This window comes from Polypterus senegalus, chromosome 15, assembly GCF_016835505.1.
Source record: "Polypterus senegalus isolate Bchr_013 chromosome 15, ASM1683550v1, whole genome shotgun sequence".
Taxonomy (NCBI): domain Eukaryota; kingdom Metazoa; phylum Chordata; class Cladistia; order Polypteriformes; family Polypteridae; genus Polypterus; species Polypterus senegalus.
Window position 1 is genome coordinate 2579360 of NC_053168.1, and position 25222 is coordinate 2604581.

The 25222-nt window shown below is 42.5% G+C and overlaps 1 protein-coding gene across 1 annotated transcript in view; it reads right to left on the reverse strand.

Moving 5' to 3' along the window:
* The window catches only part of capn7 (calpain 7), a 105858-nt gene that overhangs the window by 22862 nt on the left and 57774 nt on the right, over positions 1 to 25222 (reverse strand). The window contains exons 9-16 of the mRNA XM_039737641.1: positions 20785 to 20878; positions 19535 to 19681; positions 16098 to 16204; positions 15821 to 15941; positions 12797 to 12941; positions 9845 to 9944; positions 3467 to 3602; positions 2206 to 2281 (exon numbers count right to left, since the gene is read on the reverse strand). Coding sequence (XP_039593575.1) covers positions 2206 to 2281; positions 3467 to 3602; positions 9845 to 9944; positions 12797 to 12941; positions 15821 to 15941; positions 16098 to 16204; positions 19535 to 19681; positions 20785 to 20878 — 926 coding nt within the window. The remainder of the gene's footprint in view (positions 1 to 2205; positions 2282 to 3466; positions 3603 to 9844; positions 9945 to 12796; positions 12942 to 15820; positions 15942 to 16097; positions 16205 to 19534; positions 19682 to 20784; positions 20879 to 25222) is intronic.

Sequence of the window (25222 nt, forward strand, 5' to 3'; positions counted from 1 at the left end):
CACCCTGACTAGAGCTGCTGATTAACTGTACAGACTGCATCTCTGTTGTCAGTCATTAGCACTAAAACAGAAGTAACATGAGAGTTAGAATTTGTCACCAACCCTCACCTATTCTGTTTCTCTTCTCGGTACTCAAATGTGGCACTTGGTGCCACGGCCCACCTGTTTTTGCCTGCCTAAGGTAAAGTCATCCCTGATGGAGGATCACAGGAATCATCGGGTAGAGGAGTCCTTTCATCGGATTGCCTGTTTCAGCTGTGGAATGGCCAATAGGGGGAGGAAGCTTGATGGCTAGGGTATCCAGGACTCTAAACAAATCCAAATCGTATTATGGGATGTCATCTACTGTTGAATTCTGCTCTGTATTTGTAATATTTCTATTGTATTGAGGATGACTTGTGTTCTGTTCTGTGTATTGTGTTGCATTGACCCCCCACTTTTTTTTTTTTTTTTACACCCACTGCAAGCCCATCCAACCTGGAAAAGGGGTCTCTCTTTGAATTGCCTTTCCCGAGATTTCTTCTTGATCCTTCTGTAGTAAAGCTGACCTTTGGCAAAGACCCGATTATCCCAACCTGCCCTTGGGTTTTGTGCATCATTCCGTTCTGTCTGCTTGTTGTCAAATCTGCCCATTCAGTGGTTCAGACCTCAAGATACAGTAATTGAGGACAATACACGACACACAATGGGCCTCAGACGTCATTGCGGTTTTTAATGCTGTTCACCTGAAACAGAGAGAGACGGTCTACGAAAACCTGTGAGAGTAGAAACACCAGTAAACAAAACGAAGAACCTGCACTTGTACAGCGCCTTTCCACACTCGGCACACGACAAACCACCTCAGGATACCAAATTAGGACCTGAATGCAGTCGTGCAGTGGGTGACACTACAGGACAACACTATTGTGAATGGTGTGAGGGTTTTTTACACTGACTGGAATGCCAATCCTGCCAACCAAACCCCATATTTGCCCTGCAAGTATGTAAACTTAGCAGGCGCAGATTAATTAGTGGCAGATGAAATTTAATGTCAGTAAATGTAAAGAAATACACATAGGAAGTAAAAATGTGAGGTTTGAATACACAATGGGCGGTCGGAAAATCAAGAGTCCACCTTATGAGAAGGATTTAGGAGTCGTAGTGGACTATCAAGTACCAGGCAGTGTTGAGAAGCCATGAAGAAGGCTAACAGGATGTCAGGTTATATAGCGCCTTGATGTGTGGAGTTCAAGTCACAGGAGGTTCTGCTCAAACTTTATAACACACTGGTGAGGCCTCATCTGGAGTACTGGGTGCAGTTTGGGTCTCCATAAAGACACAGCAGAATAAGAGAAGGTCCAGAGAAGAGCAACTCTGCTGATTCAGGGCTACAGGGGATGAGTTATGAGGGAAGATTAAAAGAGCTGAGCCTTTACAGGAGATTAAGAGGAGACCGGACTGAAGTGTTTAAAATGATGAAGTAAATTAGTCCAGTGGATCGAGATGATGACTTTAAAATGAGTTCATCAAGAACACGAGGACACAGCTGGAAAGGGACATTTCACACAAATATTAGGAAGTTTTTCTTTACACAAAGAACGATAGACACTTGGAATAAGCAACCAAGTAGTGTGGTGGACAGGAAGACGTTAGGGACTTTCAAAACTCGACTTGATGTTTTTTTGGAAGAAACAAGTGGAGAGGACTGGCGAGCTTTGTTGGGCTGAATGGCCTGTTCTCGTCCAGACTGTTCTAATGGTCTAATGTCGTACTCAGAACGGAGCGATTGCAGGTTAAGGGCCTCACTCAAGGGCCCAATGGAGTGGAATCACTTCTGGCATTTATGGGATTCGAACTGGCACCTGTCTGATCGCTGGTGCAGATCTCTAGCCTCAGAGCCGCCACTCTGCCCAAACAAACACAACGAAACACACCTTAAACGTCTTGTTATAAGTGAAATCTGAGTTAATGAAAAGACAACAAAAACAGCAATGTGGACTTTGCTGTCTCAATAACTGTGGAGCGTACAGAACGTTGCTACACAGAGTACGTACTTTGCTGCTTTTATGATGGCTGCCTATAAATCAATAAAGACTTGACACCTTGACACTACCACAGGGAGGCCTTGTCTCTCAGTCCCTGCACCTCTGCTTTTAACCGTCTACTGGACTGAATTGAAATGTCGGATCCCTTTGTAACATTTATTGTCGGCCTCGGCGTACTTACATGGGTAGTAAACTTTCTTGCCATCAGTTTTGTAAACAACTAAGGTGATAAACTCTCGATTTTGTGCAAAGTCATCCTAGAAAACAAAGAAAGGCATTTTTAGTTCTAACACAGAAAGAACATTTTATCTTCAACATATTTTTCTACCAGTCCTGTTTCTTCTTTTTGCTTTGTTAATTCTCCATGCAGGTATTGAAATATAAAGTCTGAGGGCAGCAGGCCCAATGCACACGCACGACGGTGCACCTTACCGTTCTTGATGACAGAGGTGTGACGCGGGGTCTCTACTGTACATACTGCAAATAATTGTGGGAAAAATGTCTTCTCTTTTGTTATAACAACAACAATAAGTTGCATTTATAGAGCGCCTTTCACAAACCCAAGGTCGCTTTACATTTAGAGTAAAAAAAATAACAAAACACACAGAAGACAAAAGTTCTTCAAAGAGGAAAGTTTTGAGTTGAGATTTAAAGGAAGAAAAAGAGGAGCAAACTCGGAGAGACTGAGGAAGAGGGGCCTGACAGTCTGCTGTGTGGGACAGCAAGGAGACCTGAGAGAGCGACGAGGAGTGAGTGGAGCGTCATGGAGGCCTTTGAAGGTGAGGAGCAGAATCTTGAATTTTGAAGGAAGTGATAACCAGTGCAGTCGGGAGAGAACAGGAGAGACGTGAGCAGAACGCTTTGTGTGGCTGCCGAGTTCTGAATGTGCTGTGTCTTCTGGGTAATTTGTGCAGGGAGGCCGATGGAAAAAAATGGAAAAAAGGGAAAAGGAGAACAGAAAGGAACGTGAGGGGCACGCAAAGACTGCAAACTGGAATTAGAAATGAAGCAGAAATCAAAGTCAAAAAGAAGAGCAAAGAGTCATTACAGACGTTTCATCCCCACTCCATTATGAAGTCGGTGCACATCTGAGTGGAAACTCTGGCAACATTTAAACACATGGCTGCAACCGTAACAAAACACAATGGCTGTGAAATGGTAAAAATAAAAATAGAAAAATCCTAAACAGAAAATGACATCACAGATGAATTCAAAAACCCTCAACGGGCGCACAAAGCCCAGGAATCGTTCCATAAAAAGGCTGAAATAAATTAAAGACAAGAGCCAGGAATGGATAAAGTAGGCTTGAGAATGTCAGGTTAGTCCTAAAAGAACCGAATTCCAAAGGCGCTACTGCCCCCTGCTGGACTCAGTATCTAGTTTATTAAGATTAAGTGCGGAAAAAAGTGCTATCCATTGTAAAATATACCTGCAAATAGTACCTTGTCTGTGATGTGCCTGGTGAGCAGGACCCACACTGCTGCCCCTCCTGGAGGGCACTGAACTTCCAGCCTATACTGGGGATTGTTTGCCAGGCTGTAGGCGTCTTTGACGGGACCCTGCTTTGCATCCCAAGTACTGCGTAAATAAAAAAATAAAAAGAAGTCACAAACCAAACGACATAAAAAGCAGATTCTATTCCAGTGTTTCTTAACCTTTCTGGTGACACGACCCGCTTTCTTGCCCCTGCAAGGGGGTCCCCCCACTGGTGAATCAAGTGCAATCGTAAGAGTTTGTTGCCCCCTAGTGAATTTTGCACAATCGTGGCAGCACTGACCCCCTTGATGAACTGAGCATGATCGTGAGAGTGGGGGTTAGGAGGTTCACGCGAGATGAACCAGCAGTACCGGGCTGTATAGTGAATATAAATGTTCATTTTTAACTGACCCTGCCGGACCCCCTGAAACCCATCCAGGTTAAGAACCCCTGTTTTAGAGGATCCACCATTGTTGCTGCAGCAAAAAAAAAAAAAAAAGCAAGTCCAGTCTACGTGACTGACCGTCGTTCACCTGCACTATAGCAATGAAGTACAACTAGCCAGAAATGATACAGTGGGGGAAAGAAGGATTTGATCCCCTGCTGAAGTTGTAAGTTTGCTCACTTTACACACAAATGAACAGCCTCTCATTTTTATGGTGGTTTCATTTTAATGGAGAGACAGACAGAATATCAATCAAAAATCCAGAAAAAACACACATGACAGAAAAGTTATAAATTGGTTTGCATGTCATTGAGTGAAAGAAGGATTTGATCCCCTACAACCCAGCCAGAAGTCTGGATCCCACCGATTGGTGATTACAATCAATCAATCAATCGATCAATCACAGAGACTCCTGATCTCAACTCATGATGTGTATGAAGGCCACCTGTCCACAGAATCAATGTCTTCCATTCCAACCTCTCCACCACCAGGGGCAACACCAAAGAGCTGTCAAAGGACGTCAGGGACAAGGCTGGAGTGGGCTACAAGATCACCAGCAAGAAGCTTGGTGAGAAGGTGACAACTGTTGGTGCGACTATTTGGAAATGGAAGAAATATAAAACGCCCATCAATCGCCCTCGGTCTGGAGCTCCAGGCAAGATGTTGTCTCATGGGGTGGTGAGGATGATCATGAGAAAGGTGAGGGATCAGCACCAAAACTACATGGGAGGAGCTTGTTAATGATCTGAAGGCAGCTGGGACCACCACAGTCACCAAGAACACCACTGGTAACGCACTACTCCGTAATGGATTGAAATCTTGCAGCACCCGCAAGGTCCTCCTGTTCAAGAAGGCACAGCTACAGGCCTGGATATTCACAGGCAAAGTTAAGACAAGCAGCTCCAGACTGAGGGCTATTGATGGTCATTTTATATTTCTTCCATTTCTGAATAATCCCACCAACAGTTGTCATCTTCTCACCAAGCTTCTTGCTGGTGGTCTTGTAGCCCATTCCCGTCTTGTCCCCGGCGTTCTTTGGTGGAGAGGTTGGAATGGAAGACATTGAATCTGAGGGCAGGTGGACTTTATACATATAACAAGTTGAGATCAGGAGTATCTGAAATTGATCAATCGATCGATTGTTTGTAATTAGTGTGCCACATGGGCACACAGCCAATCTGTGGGAGCCAGAATTCTGGCTGGGTTGTCGTCGATCAAATCCTTATTTCCCTCAATGACAAATCAATTTATAACTTTTATGTCCTGTGTTTTTTCTGGATGTTTGGTTGATATTCTGTTTCTTTTATGTACGTAACCTTACAAATTCAGCAGAGGATCAAATCCTTATCTCCCCCCCACTTGTATATCCCTTTCTCTGTCAAAAACACTGGATTCAGTACAGTCTGCGACCCCTCGATCCTACATACAGTACTGTCCCACCTGGGTGCTGTGGGCGACTTCTGACCGTCTACTCAGCACACAGACCGACAGACAGACAGACCTGACCTTATTAACATGCAGTCTTCAATATGGTGGGGGATTGTGGAATGACCGATAGCTTTGAAGGGGAGATCATTTTTGAGCAAAATCACCAGTGGCCATATAAAATCTGCCAATTTTCAGTTTTACTTAAAACCCACCCGTTCCTGTCCTAACACTGTAGCTCTATGCATTTGCCATTTCTCTGCCAGTTTCGCCATCTGTCTTACCCAATTATTAATGTCTATTTTTAGAACAATTCCTATTAGAGCCACGTCAGGCAGGATCTCCAACGTGCAGCACAAACTGGCAGTGGTAACACAATATGGTCTGAACGTGTGTGAGACGCCGATCTGTCAGACTCGATATTCCCCATCATTTTATGTTGAGTTATGCTTGTCAGCTTAGCAGACCCAAGAGTCAGACATGATTTTCTGCACACGTCTACAGGCAGGCCTCTGTGACATTGACCTGTTTTCTTTTTACTTATCTTAGATTTATGACATTTTTTCTTTGGGACTTGGGATTTTGGAGCCTGAAGAATTAAGTTCCATTGCTGACTTCTCTTTTGATTTGTGATTTTATTTTAAACTCACACTTTGAATTTACTACAAAGTATTCAGTTGTTACTGTGGTGGGCTGGCGCCCTGCCCGGGGTTTTGTTCCTGCCTTGCGTCCTGTGTTGGCTGGGATTGGCTCCTGCAGACCCCTGTAACCGTGTAGTTAGGATATAGCGGGTTGGACAATGACTGACTGACTGACTGACATTCAGTTGTTAATATGATTGGTTAGGACACGCCCCCCGAGAGTCGCATCACGTGACACTATTTAAGCCGGTGCTGCATGTGACTCCGTGTTCAGTTTTGTCTTTCTCTTTTGTTCTTTCTAGTTTTACACATTCTTAACTACTTTTTGATTTTGGTTTGCACATTGGGGTTTATTACACCACTAGCCATGTGCGGCCAACTACGTTGCGCGTGTTAAAGTTGTCTGTGAAGGGCTCCCTGTTTAAACGTGGCTGCCAGTCGTGAACTGGGCCCTTTGTTCCACAGCATTATGATTTTTTTATAAGGGAAACTACAGTGGTGTGAAAAACTATTTGCCCCCTTCCTGATTTCTTATTCTTTTGCATGTTTGTCCCACAAAATGTTTCTGATCATCAAACACATTTAACCATTAGTCAAATATAACACAAGTAAACACAAAATGCAGTTTTTAAATGATGGTTTTTATTATTTAGGGAGAAAAAAAAATCCAAACCTACATGGCCCTGTGTGAAAAAGTAATTGCCCCCTGAACCTAATAACTGGTTGGGCCACCCTTAGCAGCAATAACTGCAATCAAGTGTTTGCGATAACTTGCAATGAGTCTTTTACAGGCTCTGGAGGAATTTTGGCCCACTCATCTTTGCAGAATTGTTGTAATTCAGCTTTATTTGAGGGTTTTCTAGCATGAACCGCCTTTTTAAGGTCATGCCATAGCATCTCAATTGGATTCAGGTCAGGACTTTGACTAGGCCACTCCAAAGTCTTCATTTTGTTTTTCTTCAGCCATTCAGAGGTGGATTTGCTGCTGTGTTTTGGGTCATTGTCCTGTTGCAGCACCCAAGATCGCTTCAGCTTGAGTTGGCGATTTTTGGTAGACAGTAGAATTCATGGTTCCATCTATCACAGCAAGCCTTCCAGGTCCTGAAGCAGCAAAACAACCCCAGACCATCACACTACCACCACCATATTTTACTGTTGGTATGATGTTCTTTTTCTTAAATGCTGTGTTCCTTTTACACCAGATGTAACGGGACATTTGCCTTCCAAAAAGTTCAACTTTTGTCTCATCAGTCCACAAGGTATTTTCCCAAAACTCTTGGCAATCATTGAGATGTTTCTTAGCAAAATTGAGACAAGCCCTAATGTTCTTTTTGCTTAACAGTGGTTTGCGTCTTGGAAATCTGCCATGCAGGCCGTTTTGCCCAGTCTCTTTCTTATGGTGGAGTCGTGAACACTGACCTTAATTGAGGCAAGTGAGGCCTGCAGTTCTTTAGACGTTGTCCTGGGGTCTTTTGTGACCTCTCGGATGAGTCGTCTCTGCGCTCTTGGGGTAATTTTGGTCGGCCGGCCGGCCACTCCTGGGAAGGTTCACCACTGTTCCATGTTTTTGCCATTTGTGGATAATGGCTCTCACTGTGGTTCGCTGGAGTCCCAAAGCTTTAGAAATGGCTTTATAACCTTTACCAGACTGATAGATCTCAATGACTTCTGTTCTCATTTGTTCCTGAATTTCTTTGGATCTTGGCATGATGTCTAGCTTTTGAGGTGCTTTTGGTCTACTTCTCTGTGTCAGGCAGCTCCTATTGAAGTGATTTCTTGATTGAAACAGGTGTGGCAGTAATCAGGAAATTGAACTCAGGTGTGATACACCACAGTTAGGTGATTTTTGAACAAGGGGGCAATTACTTTTTCACACAGGGCCATGTAATGTAGGTTTGGATTTTTTTTCTCCCTAAATAATAAAAACCATCATTTAAAAACTGCATTTTGTGTTTACTTGTGTTATATTTGACTAATGGTTAAATGTGTTTGATGATTAGAAACATTTTGTGTGACAAACATGCAAAAGAATAAGAAATCGGGAAGGGGGCAAATAGTTTTTCACACCACTGTATATTACAAAAGAAAGCCCTTGGACATTGATTCGATAGGAACGGCCCACTCAGAATCACTGTCCGAATCGTAATTATGTGGTGGTGTAGCAGCATTTCTGTTTCTGTCCGTTCACAGTCCGTCTCGTTTTCAGGATGCTGTCGTTTCCTCTCACGATCTCTTCTCAACCTTTCTCCAATCTCGCAGGTTGCTTTGTGGCAATCCAAAGAGTAAGGCAATATACACGGAGCAATGGTTATAAAAGGGGGACACGTAGGTATCCAGGCTCTTTAAAGCATAAATAGGGATCACTTCACTGACATGTGAGCAAGCCACGGTACAACTGTGAGACGCGCAGCACTCGCCGGCTACAATGTAACAATAATAATTTCCGGAACATGCTGTTACGTTGTCATTCATTGTACCCACTGTCTTTCTTTCATTCGTATGTTACGTAGGCACGTACCTTTTATCTTCGGCAATCTCATTCTCTAACCAGGCCTTAGGAGCTAATCAGCGTAACACTGTCCACCACCCCTTTCGTTATTCCAGCACATTGTTGACATCCTTGAGTAACAACAACGTACTAAACTGGACGGTGGTCTACGCATGCATGGAATTCGTGGACAAACAAAGATCAAGATCTAAATGAAGATCTCTTTAGTTAATTTAAAGCACAACAATTTATTTAGTTTGAATGTCTGTGTTTTGAGGTATGACTGGCGTACTGCAGTCTTCAGTAGTATAAGCCGGGAGGAGATTCTTAATGCAATGCCTATGTTTTAGCTGTCTCTCTACTGCCATCTAGTGCTTCTTCTTCTAATTCATTTGTGGACAAGCAAAGATCAAGATCCAAATGAAGATTATATATAGAGATAGTGTTAATTATTGCCTTTGATCCTTGCTTGCCTAGAGATAAAGATTTCACCTCCAGGTCCTTTATCTACCTTTGCCCTTGTCACCTGCCAGCTCACATCTGTGGCAGAACAGCATCAGTGCTTGGTGTTCATCCATACTGAAATACTGAATGCTGGACCCGACTTGCCGCTTTCTTAGCATTGTATGTGTGGTGTGTGGCGGGGGCCCTTGCCCGGCAGGGATGCCTCTACGCTGGAAGGATCTGGGGAGGGAATGTATCCAGAGCATTATCTCCCCCGGAGCACTAGGTGGCAGCGGTGCCTCGGACTCCCACAGGGCTCCATGGGAGCTGGAGTTTGGAGCAGCCCTGTTGGGTTCCACGGGTGCCACCAGGGGGTGCTGCAGCTGCTGCTGAGCCCTTAACACCTGGAAGTGCTGCTGGAATTGGTTAACAAGCACCTGGACACTTCTGGGTGCCTTATAAAAGAAGCCAGCAGCCACTACTCTGGGAAGCAGAGTCAGGAAGAAGTTCACCAGGAGGAGTGGAGGCAAACGGAGAAGGAAAGAAAAGAAAGCGTTTGGTCATGCTGGAACTGAGCTGTACATGTGGGAAACAGGGGAAGGCGTTTGCCACAGGGAAAAAATAAAAAGACGTGCCCTGAACTTGCGTCCCACGTCTGTCTGTGTCATGTTTGGGCAGCGGTGCACCCCTTGGTGGTCTACACATGACACGTCTAAATGAAATCATACTACCGGTCCACTCGTATCAGAGTAAACATCGTATACCATAAACCGATTTCCTCTGAATTGAGTACCTGAAATAGAATTCTTACAGTGGGTAACTTAATGTGGAATATTCCATCTGGGGAAGACAAAGCTAAAGGACGCCACCACATGGACGCCATTTCACTCATTTACTGTACCTGTGAATGCACGAAGATTCCTTGAACAACGCAGGACTCCAGCTCAGGTAGATAACATCGTAGTACTGGCAGAGGTCTTCCCATGTAATCCAGAACACTCCTGGGTCACAGAAATGTTGAGATATGAAGAAAAAAAATTGGGCCTTTTAAGAAGATCAAATAGATAAAAACTTAACTTGAAAATCTACTGCTGATCAGGCGATTAGAAGTGCGTTTAGTGGTCAATACGGCTTAGCTGTGGTCATAAACCCCGAATTAACAACTGTTTTTAAGGGTGTGGTGGTTATTTGTTGCATTTTGTGCCAATGGATGTTTGAGTAAATTTTCTATTTAATGCACTAGCTGACAAACGGCTTGACTGTGATCCACCTTGATGAGCAGAGAGAGAGAGAGAGAGAGAGAGAGAGAGAGAGGCACTATATGATAGATAGATAGATAGATAGATAGATAGATAGATAGATAGATAGATAGATAGATATGAAAGGTACTATATAATAATGATAGATAGATAGATAGATAGATAGATAGATAGATAGATAGATAGATAGATAGATAGATAGATAGATAGATAGATAGATAGATAGATAGATAGATGCTCATACGACTCACCTGACACAGCAGTGGACAAAAGTTTTGGCAGATGATACAAATGTTGTGTTGTGTAAACTTTGCAGCTTCAGTTTTTGTGGTGGCAATTCCCATTGCTTTTATATTAAGGGTGCAGAGAGATCAGATGATATTAATTCACTGCAAAGAGCTTGATTAGCATAAAAATGACACTTTAAGAAAGGACAGAGCCGACTATACTTCCTTAGAACGCTGGCATCCTTCAACATCTGCAATAAGATGCTGCAGATGTTCTACCAGACGGTTGTGGCGAGTGCCCTCTTCTACGCGGTGGTGTGCTGGGGTGGCAGCATAAAGAAGAAGGACACCTCACGCCTGGACAAACTGGTGAGGCAGGCAGGCTCTATTGTAGGCATGGAGCTGGACAGTTTGACATCCGTGGCAGAGCGACGGGTGCTGAGCAGACTCCTGTCAATCATGGAGAATCCACTGAACAGGATCATCTCCAGACAGAGGAGCAGCTTCAGCGACAGACAGACTGCTGTCACCGTCCTGCTCCACTGACAGACTGAGGAGACCCCACACTATGTGACTCTTTAATTCCACCCGGGGGTAAACATTAACATTATACAAAGTTATTGTCTGTTATACCTGCATTGTTATCACTCTTTAATTTAATATTGTTCTTTATCAGTATGCTGCTGCTGAAGTATGTGAATTTCCCCTTGAGATTAATAAAGTATCTATCTATCTATCTATCTATCTATTATTTAGTGCCTTTCATATCTATCTATCTATCTATTATATAGTGCCTTTCATATCTATCTATCTATCTATTATATAGTGTCTTTCATATCTATCTATCTATCTATTATATAGTGTCTTTCATATCTATTTATCTGTCTATTTAAAACCCATTTTCACTTATTTTGGCCCAGGCACAAAGTGTCCAGCAAGTGCCAGGCCCGTCTCCTCCTGACGAGTCTGCTACAGCTTTGTGTTGTCACACATGCAGAGCTTCATCAGTACTGGCAGCAGGTGGGTGACAGTGAGAGCAACTGAAGACTTTTCTACAACGGCCTCGTGTCAAGATAGGGAGCACAGACGCCACTTCTTTCCAAGAAAAACATCAAGGGCAGACTGAAATTCTGCAGGAGTACAAGGACTGGACTGGAGATGGCTGCAGGTGCAAAGTTATTTTTTCTGATGAATCCTCCTTCCGACTGCTTGGGACATCAAGTAAAATCAATTGTCCAGAGAATGAAAAGGTGGCCGCTACCATGAGCCTGGTGACACTGTGCTGACACTCAAGCATCCTGAGGCAATCCATATGTGGGGTTGCTTCTCATCCAAGGGAGTGGGCCCACCAACACTGCCATAAAGAATGGTAATTAAACGTCCTCCTAGAGCAACTTCTCCCAACAATTCAAGCGCAATATGGTGATGATCTTTACATCTTCCAGCATGATGGACCACCAGATCACAAGGCAAAAGTGATAACAAAGTGGCTTGTAGATCAGAACATTGAAACTTTGGACCTGTGGCCAGGAAACTCCTCAGATGTCAATCCCACTGAGAATCTGTGGTCAATTCCCATAAAGCAGGTGGACAAGCAGCAGCCCACAAATTGTGATGAACTCCAAGCACTAAAAAGGCAAGAATGGATCACCATCAGTCAGGATCGGGCCCAGAAGAGGATATCCAGCATGCCAGGGCGAACTGCAGAAGTTATGAAGAAGAATGGTCAACACTGTAAATATGGACTCTTTACATACACTTGATGGAGTCTATTAATTTTTTACATTTAAGATTTCTCACTTAAAGGTTTTCCAGTGTTGTCTCTTGTCCTAGTGTGTATATAAACTCAGGGAACTCCAGTCTCCGTATGACACATCGCCTGAAGAAGAGGCCCGAGTTGCCTCAAAAGCTGGCATATTGTCATCTTTCTAGTTAGCCAATAAAGAGGGTCATTTTGCTTGACTTTTCACACCATTCATAATGGCAAACACGGTACAACACCCTGGTACTATATGCACTGTCCAATAAAGGACTTTGAAACTTACGAAGTGTTTATAATTGGTCTTCAGCATACCACAGAAACGTCAAAAAATAATCTGAAAATACGGAAGCAGCAAAGTTTGCAAAATGCAACATTTATGTCACGACCAAAACTTCTGACCATTACTGTACGATCTGCAGGTCACTTTGAACATTTACATCGATGTCCATGAGGAGGGTGACCATTTATACTGACAAAAGGATGGATGAACTTACGATACAAGCGAATGTGGGAGACATGTAAGCTCTCAACTCCTGACCGAAACAAGCGAGTCCCAAAGCGGCGATTATTACGCTCGGCTCACTCACCAGCCGCTCTCCACTCACCATTGTCAAATTTCTGTGCAGTCTTTGGATCAAAATTGAGGTACTTGAGCAGTTCTGGAGTCCAACTCTTCGCATCGCGCTCACTAAAGCGGCCTTTCCATCGCAAATGACTCCAGGGGTTTTTGAGTTGAAGAAAACGATATGCCTGATAGGAAAGGAGAAAAGACATTTAAACTGAATAAAGGTTTAAGGAGTAACGCAGAACAATGGGGGCTGTCTTTGGATCTCCTTGAGCACAACTACTACGCTAAGGAACTTCACTGATACTCAAGTTCAACACCCCACTGCTACGTTAAAATTGGATGCAGATGATTTGTTTTATGTTCCTGTCAGGGAATATGGGAACAAACACAATTGGAAATCAGCAATCAAAGTCAAAGGGCTCCTATGGACAGTCTGCACGTCCTTCTTTTCAGTGGCTTTCATTTTGAAATATTTAGTGAAGACCACAGAAGATAGATAACCTAATATTCCAAAGGCGGCGCGTCTCTCCTGTTTTCTAAGCACACAGAAGTTAATAAAAATAATTTGAGGCTGCTGTTTCAGTTCTCATCACTGACAACTTGGCAAGATTTGCGTCATTTTACCTGCCAGTGCTCACAGTTCAGAAATACAAAGAGATGTTGTACTGGGCATGGATTTGGGATAAAGAGATTTGGGTAACTTAAATAAAGCACACCGTGCACAAGTGATGGTGGCTCTTGGACAAACTGTAGGTGAGAGCAGTCACTTCATTAATGGCCTCAGACAATAATAATAACGACGAGGTGTCCGTAAAATAAAACGCACTTTCAAGCTCACACTACTCCACGTGTACAGTATGTGCTGCACTGTGACTTAATACTAAAGTCAGGCTCTAAATCGGAAACTACAAGAAGTGGAAAGATTCTGAATGCTTTAAACACCACAGATTTCTGCTTCAGGAGACCTCTGTAACTGTGAGTGAAATTCATCAGAACAGCACTGATGTGCACTGCTTTTACCTTTGTGTGTTAATTCACAATTATAATACAAAGTATCCAAATGTGGCTGTGCAAATCTTATATATATATATATATATAAAGCAGACTGGAACAATCTTGAGTTGTTGTGTGTGTGTTTTCATCCAGTTGTTGATGCTTAGTAACCACAAGGGGGCGCCACAGAGCTCCAGACTCAGCCATACGGTCCACATTATGAGAATACAAATACAATAAAGTGCTTTTATTCTACAAAGCACCTTCCAATGAACACGTCTCCAACAATTTGCCACAATCTTATATATAAAGCAGACCGGAACAATCTTGCGGTCTTGTATTTATGTTATCATCCAGTTGACGTTTCTGGTGTGCTCCGTAAAAGCAACCAACAGTTTTATCATGAAAAATCAATCCGTAGTATTATTTGTTTGTCATTTAATATTTGCTTTTGTTAACTATATGTTCATCTTACATTATTCTTATTGTAACAATGTCATAGTGGTAATAACAGAATGAAATCAACTTAATTTGACTTTTTTATATTTTTCCATTGTCAAAAATTGGAAGGGCACCCGGTGTAAAATTTTGCCAAATCAATATGCGGAAAGATGATCCACTGTGGCGACCCCTAATGGGAGCTGCCGAAAGAAGAAGAAGAAGTCAAAAATTGTACATGTAAAAACTTATTACTACACCACAAAAGAAAAACGAATCTGTCTACATTAGAACAGTCTGGACGAGAAGAGGCCATTCAGCCCAACAAAGCTCGCCAGTCCTCTCCACTTATTTCATCCAAAAAACATTAAGTCCAGTTTTGAAAGTCCCTCAAGTCCTACTTGGTCATTTATTCCAAGTGTCTATCATTCTTTGTGAAAAGAAAAACTTCCTAATGTTTGTGCGAAATTTCCCCTTCACAAGTTTCCAACTGTGTCCCCGGGTTCCTGATGAAGTCATTTTAAAGTCACCGTCTCGATCCACTGGACTAATTCCCTTCATAATTTTAAACACTTCAGTCAGGTCCCCTCTTCATCACTATAAAGGTTCAGCTCTTTTAATTTTTCCTCATAACTCACCCCCTTTAGCCCTGAATCAGCTGAGTCGCTCTTCTCTGGACCTTTCCTAGTGCTGATTTGTCCTTTTTGTAGCCTGTGGACCAAAACTGAACCCAGGACTCCAGATGAGGCCTCACCAGTGTGTTATAAAGCTGGAGCAGAACCTCCTGTGACTTGTACTGCACACATCAAGGTGCTATATGACCTGACATTCTGTTAGTCTTCTTAATGGCCTTTGAACACTGTCGGGAAGTTGATAACTTAGAGTCCACTATGACTCCTAAATCCTTCTCATAAGGTGGACTCTCCATTTTCTGACCGCCCATTTTGTATTCAAACCTCAAATTTTTACTTCCTATGTGTAACTCTTTACATTTACTGACATTAAATTTCATCTGCCACAAATCTGCCCAAGCCTGCATGCTGTTCAGGTCCTTCTGTGATGATATAATGAATTCCAAATTATCTGCCAATCCACGTATCTTGGTATCATTTGCAAACTTAACCAGCTTGTTCCTTATATTCCTATCTAAATCATTTATATTTATTAAAAATAGCAGCAGCCCCTGCACTGCCCCCTGCTGGTCACCCTCTGTTTCCGGTGTCTGAGCCAATTCTGCACCCACCTACACACCACACCCTGAACTGCCACTTCTTTTAGTTTGATGCCCAGCCTCTCAGGTGGCGCCTTATCAAATGCTTTCTGAAAGTCAAGATAAATAAGCTGTGTTTTTTTAAATTATATTTTTCTCAAACAATTAAATAAAACTATTTTCCTCCTGGGCAATGCCAGGTTTTTCAGCTAGTTAATACAATATTGTCCATGCAAAGTAAATTCTGCAGTTCAGAGACAGAAACATATCAGGCCTTGCTTTGAAAAGCCACCATTCTAATACTTCATTGTAAATCCTGCCTCACAATGTGCTCAAAAATGACACCACCATACAATTACCAGGAGTCTAAAGTATATAAAAGTAAATTTAGGGGAAAGCATATCAGAAGCTGACTTCTACCTTATATTCTCTGATGTCCAAGACAGCATAAGCATGAGTCGGCACCAGGCCCCACCGCTCGCCTTCTTCTTCAGTCATCACCCCTGTAGCTGTAGTGATGAGGACGTGTCCCTTATGAAACCTATCAATTAAAAACCATCACACGTCATTGCTGGATTCATCTTTTTGGATAATGAGTGACACAATAGGATTATACAGGTGGGTTGTGAAATTCCGATCAATTCATTGAGAACTGAAGCTTGAGCTCCACAATACTAGGAACTAGGAACATTCGTACCTTTGGTAGAGCATTCTGAACGTGTTGTCCTTGCTAAAGGCCTGATTGTCTGAATGCATTGCAATTCGCTCAGGAATCCAACCAGTGAGGGCATGGAGATCGATATTCTGAAAGAAAACAAGGAAAAGTCTGCATTTTATATGCTGGTATATTTAAATACTATCCATCCTCCGTGGCTCCACCCGTGTTGTAGTAAAACAGGAGAAACTTTAGGAATTAATAAAAAATATATATATAATTTACATTAAGTACAATTTATATTGATAGCTTTCCTATCTGAGGGCCTCTTGATATACAATATTTTTGGTTTTGCTATCGAGGCGAGGACATAGATAGTTTCTTGGGGAACTAACCCGGGAGAAAGCGATGTAAAGCTGACCATGTGAGAAGCCCAGTGAGCTACGATCAAGCCCTGCCAACCTGAGTGACCGTCCCTGGGCCTCATTAATTGACATTGCAAAGAAAAGCTTCACTGGGAACTCCATTGCGATTAGAGGAATGCGAGGGATTCAAACCCTCTCGCCAATGCCACATCCTGTGATGATCCTCGCCTCTGTGATGTTGTTCTGAAGCTGACAGACCTGGAGACGGGTACCACTGCAGAGTTTGGGTGGGCTCAGGTGTCTCAAAAGGATAATCGGCGCTCCGAATTTCAATGCGGTGTGGCAAGCCAGGAGGATTAATGGAATTTAAGAATTCTGTAGGACACGTAACTGAATCGTTGTGTTCTAAAATGGTATTTATTGAAGTGTACGTCTGAGACAGCGTGTCAAATAATTTGAGCACCAATTGATTAATTTTATGCCTCCCCCTCCCTTTGGCCCGCAGCCTCTCTCTCGGATTTGCGCTTATAAATCAGTGCCGCAAGTGAACTATGATAATTAGCGTGATGAGAGAAGTTGCAAAATCAACCAGAATGTTTAAGCAAATTCTAGGGAAAAAAACCCAATCTAAATCCAGTAGTAGTTCTTCTCTTGTGAAAAGTGGACAGACAGACAGACAGACATTGGATTTTATATAGACTAGCCATCCCCCGCATAGTAGTGAAACAGGACAAACTTTAAAAATCAATAAGCAATATATATATATATATATATATTGTGACAGATTTAGGGTTTGCTCGCACCCTTGTACCCTCAGACCACACGTCAGACACCAGGTAAAATTCCAAAAGATGAATATTTATTATAATAATAAGTGCACAAAGCACCCTCCACTCCCAAATACTCCAATAACCAACACACTATAAACAAATCCTCCAATCTCCCAGATGCTTAGCCACCCTGCCTCCCAACTCAGCTCCCCGTCTGGGAGCTCCCACAGTCCTTTTATATCCCCCGACCCGGAAGTGTTCCCGATCCAACAGTCCACAAGTCCTTATTCCTTCCCGGTCAGGGTAAATAGTCCTTTTCTTCAACCTGGGAGCACATCGTTTCTTCCTGTCACGTGACCATGACGCACTCCCGGGTCATAGGGCACATAAGAGCCTACGAGCCCCCATACAGCGACGCTTGGTGGCCCCCAAGGTATCCAGCAGGGGCTATGTACAAACACTACATAGTCCATGATGCCCTGCTGGAACTCGGGGCATGATCATGCTGTCGGGAGTTCTCCTCCTGGTGGCCTGGGGGTGAGAGCCGGAGTAAAATGCCGGCAATCCACCACTATATATATATATATAGTGATAGACGGACGACAGCTCAATCCGGCCGGATCGTCCCTGAACTGAAAGAATGGAGGTAGGCAGCTTTTCCAGGACACTGCCTCCCCCAAAATGCTAGGTGGCAGCTCCCCTGGACAGTAGCTGTGCCCCAGATTCCCTCAAATCATCCTGGGACATGGAGTCCGTTTTCTCAGCCCTGTTGGGTGCTGTGGGTGCTGCCGGGGGAGCTCATAAAGGACCTGGGGACTCATACTTCCACTACAGCCTGGAAGTGCTTCAGAGTCAGGAGGACGGAAGCTCACAGTACTTCCGGGCTGCCAAAACTGAATATTCTTCATTTGACCTGGAAGAAGAGAAGGAGCATTTCCGGGTCAAGATATATACAGTATAAAGGACTGGTTGAGACCCAGCAAGAGCCGGAGCTGGGAGGGAGTGTGACGGAGCTGCAGGGAGGAGAATTGTAGTATTGTGATTATTGGTGATTATTGATTTTATTTATCTATACAGTGATCCCTCGCTATATCGCGCTTCGACTTTCGCGGCTTCACTCTATAGTGGATTTTAAATGTAAGCATATCTAAATATATATCACAGATTTTTTGCTGGTTCGCGGATTTCTGCGGACAATGGGTCTTTTAATTTATGGTACATGATTCCTCAGTTGCTTTGCCCAGTTGATTTCATACAAGGGACGCTATTGACAGATGGCTGAGAAGCTACCCAATCAGAGCACGTATTACATATTAAATAAAACTCATGAAATAAAACTCCTCAATGATATGCGATATGCTTCCCGTGTGGCACTTCGCATACTTGAAGGCCCAAACAGCACATATTGAATTTTGATTGTTTGCTTGTCTCTCTCTCTCTCTCTCTCTGGCATTCTCTGCTCCTGACGGAGGGGGTGTGAGCAGAGAGGCTGTTTGCTTAGAAGATACGGGCGCTCCTCTGAAAAATGCTGAAAGAATACCTTCACATTGCTGCCTTCCTTGTAGCTGCTTTGTCCGGCGGTGCCTCACATTCTTAAAAGCCCAAAAAGCCCTATTGATTTTTGATTGTTTGCTTTTCTCTCTCTCTGACATTCTCTGCTCCAGACACGCATTCTTTGAACAGAAGATATGTTTGCATTCTTTTAATTGTGAGACAGAACTGTCATCTCTGTCTTGTCATGGAGCACAGTTTAAACATTTGACTAAAGGGTGTAATTTCATGTCTAGAGGGATCTAATAATGTTAGAAAATGTATTTAGAAGGTCGTAAACAGGTTTTCTATGCTCTAACTGCGAAAATTTTCAATTTATAAATAAAGAATCCTACTTCACGGAAATTCATTTATCGTAGCAGAGTCTGGAACGGATTAACCGCGATAAACGAGGGTTGACTGTAAATATATATATATATATATATATATATATATATATATATATATATATATATATATATATATATATATATAGAGAGAGAGAGAGAGAGAGAGAGAGAGAGAGAGAGAGAGAGATCACAGCAGAGGTTACGATCAATAACTACGACAGATTTAACACAATCCTCAGAATGGAATTCTCCGATTCTTCCGTTTTGCATTTACTTTTCAGATTTTAGACTGTTATTTAAACTGGAATTGAAGAAGAAGCACAATGCATTAACACCTTTTTTCTTTAATATTAGGTCAACTTTTTTTCAATATTTATGGACAAAAAACGTGTTACATAAATCTTGTTATTATAAAAGTTAAAGGTCATTTTTTAACGTGAAAATGTTTGATTAAAACAACTCACTGAGTTTGAACCTGGGAAGTCATAACCACCCATGACCTTCATGTACGCCTTCTCGATTAGAGAGACCCACAGTTCATTCTTGTTACTGGAGTACGAACAAAGCAGCTCTCCATCACGGTCCACTGGCAGAAAGTCATCAATGATCACCTGCAGAAGACGGCGACACAGGAGAATGAGACACAAAAAATCGAATTTTGGAAGGTTTTCAAAAAACTCAAACAGGATGATCTATAGAAGCTTATACTCCATTCATGTTTTTACGAATTACAAATAACGTATAACTTGTGTGAATCGTCAATGATCACTTACAACATGACACAAGGATATATAAGATAATAATGTAAATTTGTGAAATATGTGGTAATGCAAACATATGGATTTTAGTGGAAGTTACCCAAAAACCCTAACAACAGAAGAGGGTAGTACTGTAAAAAATATGCTTTTGATTGTTCTATTGTACAGTAAGTGGGAGAATATAACACATTTGAAGATCACACTCACATCCTTAAGCTCACTTAAATCAATCTGGGGTTGTGGCAGGCCAGGCCTACACTAACTGAACCCTGCACAAGGGTTGTGCCCAGCCAGTCTCAGAACACTCCAGCACACACTCAATCACAGACACTCACAACATCTTAACAAGTCACCAACTAACCTAACCAGCACGTCTTACAGGATGTGGAGGGAAAACCAAAGTACATGAAGGAAAACCTGACACAGTCAGTGGAGAATGAGCAAACTCAACACAGAGAAGAATCTGATGTGGCATTCGCATCTTAAGACACTGCATCTGTGAGGTGGAAGAACAACCCACTGTGCCACCGTGATGCCCATTTGACAGAATACTCCATAAAAGATGCAACCCTAACATAATGCTAAAAACAGCTCTGAACAACAGAGTGGCACAGTTAGAGCCAAAGCGCCACTGCAGACTGGAATATTAAAATGGCCCAAAACTGTCAATTTGATTTATGCAGCAGTGTCTTTATCATGTAGGATGCGCACTATTGAATAGTGAAGGGGTAAATGGAGCTACTGCTGCTATTTTAGAGAACATTACGCTCTATTGTGGATGCAAAGGCATTTCTGGCAGCAGACTGCTTGATTGTTAGATCAAAACCAAATTGACTAGAAAGAAAACGCTTCCTTCTATTATTAAGTTAAGTTACTTAAAAAAAAATTCTGGAAATAATGGTCCATATGAAATGTCTTTTACACTTTCACGTACAATTTGAATCAAACTCACATACCTTCCTGGGAACTCCATTGATATGAAGCTTTACCATGTACTTGCCACAAGGATTATACTCTGGTTCTCCTTTTTTATTTTGAGGATAGATAATGCTGTTGAGATAAAATGCAAGAGAGATTACTGATGTTTCATTACATAGTCACAATATACATATATATCTTGGGTGCAGAATACCCAATCAGTTGTACACAAATGCTCAACGTCACACACACAAGCCTCGGAGCGCCTTGCTGGCAGATGGGGAAGGATGAGGGTTCTTAACTTCCGCTACCTTGTTTCCCCTACAATGGAGAAAGGTCACTTCTGCTATGTCACCCAAAGCCATGTCCCTTCCAGCAAGTCAGACAACTCACTACGGACCCTGGACCCTTTGAGGTCCGATTTGATGCTATCAATGCAAAGAAGATTAACGTTTGTCAGACCAATGGTCCATCCATTTTATTCCTGATTTTTCGAATTTCTGGAACTGCATTGCATTAACACGCAGTACCAAGGTGGTCACCCCTGTACTCTGATGGCCCCTCTGGTTTGCTTCCTACGATGATCTAAAGAAAGATTAACTTCACAAAGCATTCAGAGAGAGAGCAGCATCATGGCACAACATTCAATTTTTTTTTTGTATATTTCTGAGATTATATTTTTGGTGGGGGGTAACCACAGACAGTGAAAATAAGTATGGAGGTTCAAAAGAATTAGAAGTTACCTGTGGCTGCTGATGGCCTGAGCCGGTTTTAGTTCTGAATCTTCATAGATTAAGTCCCAAGTGGCATTTCAGCCCCTGCATACTGCAGGGAATCAGCCAGAAACCAGTAGAATTGGCTTTATGCTAAGACCCCCATTAATATCACTGCAGAGGACAGCAGTACATACTGTATATACAAAGAAAAAAAACCCAACACGCTGCCCACATTCTGCACAGCATGGCAGGAATCCAAAACTTGAAAGGGCCGACCAGCCACCTCAATCAATTCACCAAAGCAAAGAATGAAAGATCATGAAGATGGGAAGGCCTACGTGCGACAGAAGCAGTTTAAGGCCACCAAAGGAGTTTTCAGTGGCTGATCTCGAAATACGTCTTGACATGCTGTAGGTTTTACTGAATTATGCATCGAGTATATTCCCAAGTTGGGAGTTTAAGCTAACAAATATGAATAATTCACTTAAACTTTCAATTGGGTAATACTGTAAGTGTGAATGTCAGTATGGCTGAAAAGATGATGGCTGAAGAGATAATGGTGCCATATTAAAACACTTCATGTTAGATGCAGAATCAGAGTAGCTGAACCAGTAATTTTATGTTAGCACGAGACTAGTTTATCTACTGCCATCTTACTGAGCATACATCTTACACAAGATGTAAAAATGTGACACAATAGGCAGTCGGAAAATCGAGAGTCCACCTTTTGAGAAGGATTTAGGAGTCGTAGTGGACTCTAAGCTATTGACTTCCCGACAGTGTTCAGAAGCCATTAAGAAGGCTCACAGACTGTCAGGTTATATAGCGCCTTGATGAGTGGAGTACAAGTCACAGGAGGTTCTGCTCAAGCTTTATATCACACTGGTGAGGCCTCATCTGGAGTCAGTTGCAGTTTTGGGCCCACCAGACATAACAGCACTAGAGAACTTTCATTATTGACCTCCTTCCCCTTGCCAATATCTTTCATAAACATAACATTAGCTTCCACTGTTATGCTGATGACCCCCAGCTCTACCTCACTAGCAAACCTACTGCTTCCTTTCCACCCTCCTTCCTTACTGATTGCATAGCAGAAATCAAATCCTGGTTTTCTTCAAATTTACTTAAATTAAATACAAGTGACAAAACTGAGGTTCTCCTCATTGGTACACAATCCACATTATCCAAAACTGATCATTTTTCATTTGTTATTGATAATTCCCCACAGGTGTCATCCTTGACAGTACTTTATCCTTTCAGTCCCACATCAGTAACATCTCCCGGTCTTCATATTTCCACTTGCATAACGTTAATCGTATTCGCCCGTCCCTCGCTCCTCACACCACTGCTATCCTTGTTCATAGCCTTGTCACTTCTCGTCTGGATTATTGCAATTCCCTTTCTTTGGTCTTTCTCGCAAATCCCTTTCTAAGCTTCAACTGGTCCAGAACTCACCTTTCATCATTACTAGAACCCCTTCTATTCACCACATCACTCCCGTCTTGCAGCAGCTTCACTGGCTTCCAGTTCAGTTCCGCATTCAATTCAAAATTCTCCTGTTAACATTTAAGGCTCTCCACACCCTCGCCCCTCCATGTCTGTCTGACCTCCTCCATGTTGCCATTCCCTGCCGCACCCTCAGATCCTCTTCCTCCATCCACTTGAGTGTCCCCTTCGTCCGTCTTACCACCATTCAGTTGCTCTGCTCCCCAGTTTGGAACTCACTACCACCTGAGCTTATAATCATTGATTCATTCTCACTTTTCAAATCTAAACTTAAAACTCATTTGTTTAAGACGACTTTTTCTCTTTGATTACAATTGCTCTGTCTGATTTGAACTTTTGTTTATAATCTGTGTTTTCTCTATTGTGCTGTTGGATTATGTGAATTTCCCCTTGGGATTAATAAATCTATCTATCTATCTATTGTTCGGTGTCCTTGAGTGTTTAGAAAGGCGCCTACAAATAAATAAAATGTATTATTATTATTATTATTATTAAAGAAGGTCCAGAGAAGAGCGACTAGGCTGATTCAGGGCTACAGGGGTTGAGTTACGAGGAAAGATTAAAAGAGCTGAGCCTTTACAGTTTAAGCAAAAGAAGATTAAGAGGAGACCTGACTGAAGTGTTTAAGATTATGAAGTGAATTAGTCCAGTGGGTCGAGACGGTGACTTTAAAGGGAGTTCCATCAAGAACACGAGGACACAGTTGGAAACTTGTTTGTGGAAGGGAAATTTCGCACAAAGTTTAGGAAGATTTTCTTTGTAAAAAGAACGATAAAACACTTGGAATAAGCGACAAACTTTAAAAATCAATAAACAAAAAGGTATCGCTAGCTAAGAGGATGCAGGGTACACTCCGAAACACAGAGATACCCTGACTCCCCACTCCTGATGTCATTGTGGACACTTTTTCTCTAGTGTCGTTTCTTGTGACTGAAGACAGAGAGATATTAATTAAAGTTAGTAAAAAATCTTTTATTAATACACACCAGGCAAGGGTAAGATGACAGAGAAGCACAGTCCTAGGACACCTGCCCTTCATCTGCCTCGAGGGGTCGGTATCCCAAATCTTTTATAGGGCCTTTGTCTTATGACTTTGGTTGCACAAGAATTTCAAACCGTTACATCTTACAACATTTTGCTTGGATCAGCATTTACCACATCCTTTAAGTTCATCAGTTGGTCACTTGTGGTTTTTTGTTCGTTAGGAGAAACAAGTTTGCACTTGCACTATAAAGACAGGTTCTGCGTGGCTCTATCATGTATACCAGATTGATCAAACTGATCAAACTATTTATTATTTTTCCACATTATGCTTCCCCCTCCCCTCAGCCCACTGCGTCTCTCTCGGATTCGCGCAAATAAATCAGTACCGCAAGCAAACTATGATACACAATGCAATGAGTGAAGTCGCAAAAATCAACCGGAATTTTCAAGCAAATTAGTGTGTTAGACAGGAGGACTTTAGGGAGTTTCAAAACTCGACTTGATGTTTTTTGGAAGAATTAAGTGGATAGGACCGGCAAGCTTTGTTGGGCTGAATGGCCTGTCCTCGTTCAGATTGTTCTAATAAATACCCAGGTGACAACTGTGATTACCACACCATCCCTGCACAATGGCTAAGCAGCAGTCTAGATCTGTTAGTAACGGTCATGTTGGATTAACATTTAGTGTCCACATCGTGTCCGAAGAGTGATCGTACTATAGAGGACACCCACCTGCACATGACTCTCGTGGTGCAGATCACGGGGCTGGACTGTCGGTCACGCCAGGTATTTTGTCCTCCCCATTGCGGTATGTTATTTGATCGACCTGCTCACCAGTGAATCTGCTGCTACCTGATTTTATTGTGAGGCTTTGTCAGTGTGTCAGATGCCAGGCTTGCTCTGATTGGTTGGTACTTGTGTGAGCTCAGCTGTTTTACACAAACCTGTATGTCTGTCCGTCTTTATTTTTATGCTGAGATTGATGTTGCAGTGTAATGATCACACCTCACACACACGTTTCTCTCCATAACGCACAGCATAACATCATGTGAGTTGATCCGGGGCTCACTTGGTACTGCAGTGTGACCAGCGCTTCTAACAGGACTCAGCCCAGTTGCTTTGCTCTGCACCAAAGTGAGATTGTTGTGTTCACATCTACTTAAATGAACAGGACTAGAGGCTCTGGAGTTTCAAACAATGAACTAAGCTGTAAAAACGCCTTTAATTTACTTTCATTAGAAATGAAACTGACCTGACCTGCAGCTCCAGTG